We start from the raw sequence: 5,400 nt of genomic DNA, 5'->3' as shown, positions 1-5,400 counted from the left end.
CAGGGTTGAAAGGTCTACGGAATGGGAAGTGCTCTTGCAGGGAATGGCTGGGCTGCAGATTCCGAGCACTGGATGGCTGTGAAATGTCCCCAAAAGGTCAAGTTTCTGCGCCTGCGAGCTGCGCCCCCTCTCCCTCCCTTCCCACCCCTCTTGGTGACTGGGCCGAGGTGTCGGGGCCCCTCCTGGAAGGTCAGATAACTGCCCACAAATGCGCCCTCGCCTCCACTGAAACCGAGGTGTTGTGGAAAAGACAGGACAAGAGAAACGCAGACGTTATGGATTGTGGATCCCTGTCCCCTCCCACCCCACTCCCATCCCCAATAATAAGAAACTAGGAACCAGAGATGTTTAAAGCTTGGGTTCCCAAGCGCGGCGGCTGGGCGCACTGGGTTGGTGGGGGTGGGGTGGTGGGGAGGGGAAAGAGCGCGGGGGATCGCCCTGGCTCCCTAGTCCTCCGCGTTGGTTCGGTAGGCCTCGATGAGGCCCTCCAGCGAGTGCACGAAGCCGGACACGCTGCAGATGCCGCCGATGACGAAGATGGCGACGTCGAAGAAGACTTGGTGCCACAGCAGCTTGCGCCAGAGCAGACGCAGGTGGAAGAGGCTGGGCAGCAGGAAGCAGAGGCCGGCGCCGGTGAGGCTGCCCGTGAGGCCCATGAGCAGCGCGAAGTGCGGGACATAGATGGCCATGAGCAGCGTGAAGACGACCAGCGCGCAGCGCAGCGTCAGCCCCCAGGACTTGAGACGGCCGTCGCCGCCGTAGCATGCGGGGAAGAAGGCGCGGCTGCCTTCCTGGAAGAGCGACTTCTCCAGCACCTCGACGGCTGCGAAGAAGGGCAGCGGGTAGGACAACAGCGCCTTGGCCACCAGGAAGATGTTGACCACAGCGCGGATGGAGCCGGGCAGGTTATCCGTGATGACCTCCTTGGTCTCGTCGGCCCAGGTGAGATAGGCGACGAGCGCGAAGAGGCCTTTGAGCACGCAGGCGGCGATGTGCGTCCAGTTCATCATGCAGTGGAACTCGCTGGGCTGTTGCATGTTGCCCTCCAGCGAAGGCAGGAAGATCTGCGACGTGTAGCTGAACACGATGATGCCGATGGAGATGGGAAACTTCTTGACGTCGATATAGAACTTGACCTTCTCCCAGGCCCAGTCGCGCGCCCTCGATAGGCAGTAGGCAATGACCAGGATGTTGATGACGAAGTGGGCCAAAGTGCACAGCAGGCTGAACTTGGACACGGCCTTGAGGTTCTTAAGGAAGGCGCAGGGCAGCAGCACCGCCGTGGCGATGATGGACCAGGACTTCTGCGACACGGGCAGCCCGGGGAAGCTGTTGTACATGAGGTTGCCGCTCACCACCACGTACAGGATACAAGTCATCACTAGCTCGATGATCTGCGCCACGTTCACCACGCGGCCACCCAGCGTGGGGAAGCGCGGAGCGCAGCACGCATTGGCGATGGCCACATAAGAGTCCCGCACTCGAACTATCTCGCCGTCCTCGTTCTCCTCGTACAGGCATGCGATGAGGATCTTGCCGGTGTAGCAGCACACCACGGCGGCGAAGATGATGAGGAACAACCCCAGGTAGCCGCCGTGCAGGATGGCGTAGGGCAAGCCCAGCACGAACATGCCCTGTGGAGCGAAGAGGCAACCAGACCCGGCGCTGAGCCGGCGGGGCCTTAGGAAGAGAGGGCCTGGGGGGCGTGGCTTAAAGCCGAGGGCGTGACTTAAGGCTGCAGCCCATAGGGGGCGCTAACGAGAGTGAGTTGCTTCAAGCGCTCGCAACAGAGGTTAAAGGTAGGCTGAAATGGGAGTGCGGGTGTTGAGTCAGAGGTGGGGAGGGGGTGTGTAAAAACGGAATAGAGAAGGAAAGGTGTGCTAAAGGGTGGGAAGAGCGGTGTAGACTGCGTGTGAGGTCAAACCACCAGGAGAGGACGGCAATGTGGAGATCAGCGAGGGTGCTTCCTGGGGACAGAATCAGAAGTGGGGACGTGGCAAGAGGTGAGAGGGTGCTGGGGGGGGCGTGGCCAGAAAGGGCTCTGAGAAAGGTGAAGGCTGCGTCTGAGCCACCTAGGAAGACGGGGCTCGGGATTTAAGGTGAGACTGCAAGGGGGTGCTGCAAATCTAATGAGGGAAATGCGGGGGCCTGAGGGCCGAGCCGGAGAAGAAAACGGTAAAGGCGGCAGTGGGAGGAAGGAGAGGGGGGAGAGGAGGTGGGTCGGAGTGAGAGCCAAGCCACGGGGAGGCAGGAACGTAGGGAACGTGAGGATTTTTGCTAGGGCTCTGGGATGTGAGGCTGGAGGCGCGGCGTGGGGCGGGGGCGGGGTTGGAGAGGCCGATCCCTGAGAAGGTGGGAACGGGAGGGGCACGCAGGGTGAGCGCGGTGTGAAAGGCGAAATCCAGTGGGAATCTATAACTAGACGCAGTGGGATCAGACGGGCAGAGCTGTGGAAGGAGGGTTTAGAATCCATACGGGGAAGGAAAGCTAACGAAATCCAGGGTTCCCGAGGCCTGCGGGCCTCCAGCCTCCCTCCCTGGTTTCCTCTCAGGCCTATGGGACGGGGCCCGCAAAGATGACCCCGGCGAAGGTGCAGAGGCAACCGCTGCGGGCGCCACCAACCCCACGTCCTTGGTACCGCCTGGCGGTGTCCCCGGGTCCTGGAGAAGGAAGGGCCTCGGAAACCAGTCACTTAGTGCGCAGGGCCCCACGAAGCCCCAGAGAGCACGTGTCCCCAAGCAACCCCGCCGCGGCCTCGCGCTCCCGGTAAACCCACGTTCTGCACCTCAACGACCGTGCTCTTCGGGGACACAGTAGGGGGAGGCAAGCCACAGGGCCTGCGGGCGCCTGGGGCTGGGGCCGCTTCCACCCGGAGAGCTGCGGCCTGACGGCTCCCATCAGCTCCCCGGATGGAGGTGCGGACTTAAAACCTTCTCCAGGCGGTGGAGCCCGGCGCCGCCTGGTGGGGAGTGGGGGGAGGGGTGTTGAGAGTGGGGGTAAAAGGGCGGCGTGTGGTTCAGAACCCTTAGGGTGGCTTCGCCAAGGTCAGATGCGGAGGAGCTGGTCTCCTCTTTGCGGTGTAGCCGGGATTTCGGGCGAGAAGGGTGAATCTGTGCACAGGTAAACCTGAGGTTTCCACGGACCACATGTGCCTGAGTGACCGCACTTGTGTGCGCACGCCTGTGTACATCTGGGCGCGCGTTACGTTCAAATGGGTTTGTGTGCGTGTGCCTGTATGTACGGCTATGTGCTTCTGCGTGTGGAAGGTGCAGGGACAAGGAAGGTGAGTAGGAGGATAATCCTGTGGCCTCTATATAGATGCGTGTTGCGTGCACAGGTACCCGGCGTTTGTTCCTGGGGGAGGAGGGCTGTGGGCGCGTGTGCCTCCCTAAATACGTGCTTGCGTGTATATGCAGGTGTGTCAGGAAGGAGATTCCCAGCTCGGCGAATTTTCCCTCTCCTTTCCTCCCGAAAATGAAGCTGTGAATCCATTCCGGAGTTCCAGACAAAACCCTTTCCTCCAATCCTGATTTTCTTTCTCCCCCACCCCTCCCAGATCCCCTGCTTCTGTATCCCTCCCTTTTACTGGGTCTCAGGGCAGGTGTGTCTGACCGAGCCTCAGCCTACCTGGGTCCGCGGGGTTTTGTGCGGTTCAGGACCGGAGACACCACCTGGGGGCGTAGATTCCTTCCGCACAGGGCTGGGAGGGATGGGGAAAGGGGGAGATCCCGGGTACAGGTCGCCTGGGGACCCGGTGGGGGACGGGAGGTAGGGCCTGGTACACGGAACCTGAATGGGGTTCGGGGGATGGCAGAGCTGGGAATCCCTGGCTCACCTGGATAGCGTTGGTCACGTTCCAGCCTGCCTCCCACGCCGTGATCTTGGGCTTGTCCTGGCCCCCGAACTCGCCACCAGCCCCCACGGCCTCGTCCTTAGAGCCCGAGGGCGGCAGAGGCGCGCCGCCACCACGCTGGTAATGGATGTCTCCCTCGACGGGCGGCTCGGCGCCCTCGTCCCCGCAGGGCTCGCCCTCGCTTTTCAAGATGTCCATCTGCAGACCCTGGCGGTGCTCAAAGTCCAGGTCGTCACAGTGCGCGAATCCCACCGCCTCCTCGTCCGTGGCTGCCTGGAAACCCATCCTGGCGAACATGCCGCTCACCTTGGCCTGGGACTTGTTGGACACGGACGTGGCCACGTTAGACAGCTTGCTGCGGAGCAGGGTCGCCATGGCGGCGGCGGGGTCCGAGGAAAGGACAGAAGCGGCTGAGGACGCGGGGGACGCGTGGCAGAGTGGCGGGGGCCGGGGGCGCTAGAAGCCGCTATCTTCGCTTGCTTTTCCCGCGGTGCCCCGGGGCGCTCTGGCTCATGACCCCCCTCAGCTGGCGTTGGAGGCCCGCTCCGGGCTGACCCTGTGCTGGCCGGCCGCGGGTCTGGTGGAGCGGCGGCGAGCGCACTGCGGAGCTGCCGCGGGGCTCCTCCGGCTGCGGCGGCGGCGGGCGGCGGCGTCAGAGCAGCTACGCGAAGCTGGCGCGGCGCCCCCACCCGTGCGCAACCCAATGCGCTCCCGCCCCTTGGAATCAGGAGGCTGGCGGGGGCGACGGCGATGAGGAGGGGGAGCCACTCGGAGACAGGGGGTGTGAGGAAGGGGCAAGGGGAAGAAAAAGGGGGATTAAGGAACTCGTGAGACCTGACGTGGGGGCAGAAGGGCAGGACAAGACAGCAGGAGGGAGCGCGCGAAGGAGGGGTGGGGGCCGGAGTGCTGCATTTCTGGGGGAGGTGCTAAACTCGGGTCCTGGCCCTTCCCACTTCGCCCCCGCAGGGAGGGAGGCTGCCGGGGCCGGCTGATTCCCGCGGTCCCGCGGTCCAGACAGCCCCTTCCGGAGTCCGGGAGCCTTTCGGCCCCAGATTCCACGGCCAAGGGCCGGTCTAGACCCTGAAAGGCAGCAGGACAGTTACCCGTCGCCGACTGCGCGGGCCGTCTGGGGGTCGATCAGCCTCCCTGGCACCCATCACTGGCACTTAAAACCGGCCACGAGCCCCACTTAAACAGAAGTGTCCGTCACGGGCCGCTCTCGAGAACGCTTAGCCCGGCCTCCGTCACTGGGACCGTCTCCGTCCGTCCAGGATGCAGCGACGGAAGCAAATCTTCGGGCTGCTCGTCACCAGCCGCTCTCCAAATGTGTGCAGCATGGAGACGAAAGGTTGGCTTTTTGCTTTCTTTGCTTTCGTGGGGTCCGGAAGGAGGCAGGACTTAATGAGGGCACCTCTCGCCAGCCTCGGTGTCCGCCGAGGAGGAAAGACGCGCTTGCAGCGGGCTCGGGGCATTCAGCTGTGCTCGCACGGCGGCTGCCGGGCCATGGAAACCTAGACTGTTTCTGGTGAGTGGGGTGCGTGGGTGGG

General features: G+C 63.4%; 1 protein-coding gene across 1 annotated transcript; it reads right to left on the bottom strand.

The window, feature by feature from the left end:
- Positions 1 to 408: 408 nt before the first annotated feature.
- On the bottom strand, positions 409 to 4,485 carry SLC32A1 (solute carrier family 32 member 1). The gene is made up of 2 exons (XM_037164572.2): positions 3,836 to 4,485; positions 409 to 1,634 (listed from the first exon to the last, which is right to left on the bottom strand). The coding sequence occupies exons 1-2, from the start codon at positions 4,226 to 4,228 to the stop codon at positions 447 to 449; spliced, it is 1,581 nt and encodes a 526-aa protein (XP_037020467.1). The 5' UTR covers positions 4,229 to 4,485; the 3' UTR covers positions 409 to 446.
- Positions 4,486 to 5,400: the final 915 nt, after the last annotated feature.

Source organism: Artibeus jamaicensis, unplaced genomic scaffold (genome assembly GCF_021234435.1).
Source record: "Artibeus jamaicensis isolate MK-2021 breed Jamaican fruit bat unplaced genomic scaffold, CSHL_Jam_final contig_685, whole genome shotgun sequence".
Classification (NCBI taxonomy): domain Eukaryota; kingdom Metazoa; phylum Chordata; class Mammalia; order Chiroptera; family Phyllostomidae; genus Artibeus; species Artibeus jamaicensis.
The sequence above is the reverse complement of the archived record's forward strand: the minus strand, read 5'-3'. Positions and strand labels throughout refer to the sequence as shown.

What these genes read in the sequence shown, in the direction of transcription:
- SLC32A1 (XM_037164572.2), bottom strand. Translation starts at nt 4,228, where the DNA reads ATGGCGACCCTGCTCCGCAGCAAGCTGTCTAACGTGGCCACGTCCGTG. An exon ending in ACGTGACCAACGCTATCCAG is followed by an intron (nt 1,635 to 3,835) that starts GTGAGCCAGGGA and finishes TTCGCTCCACAG; the next exon opens with GGCATGTTCGTGCTGGGCTT.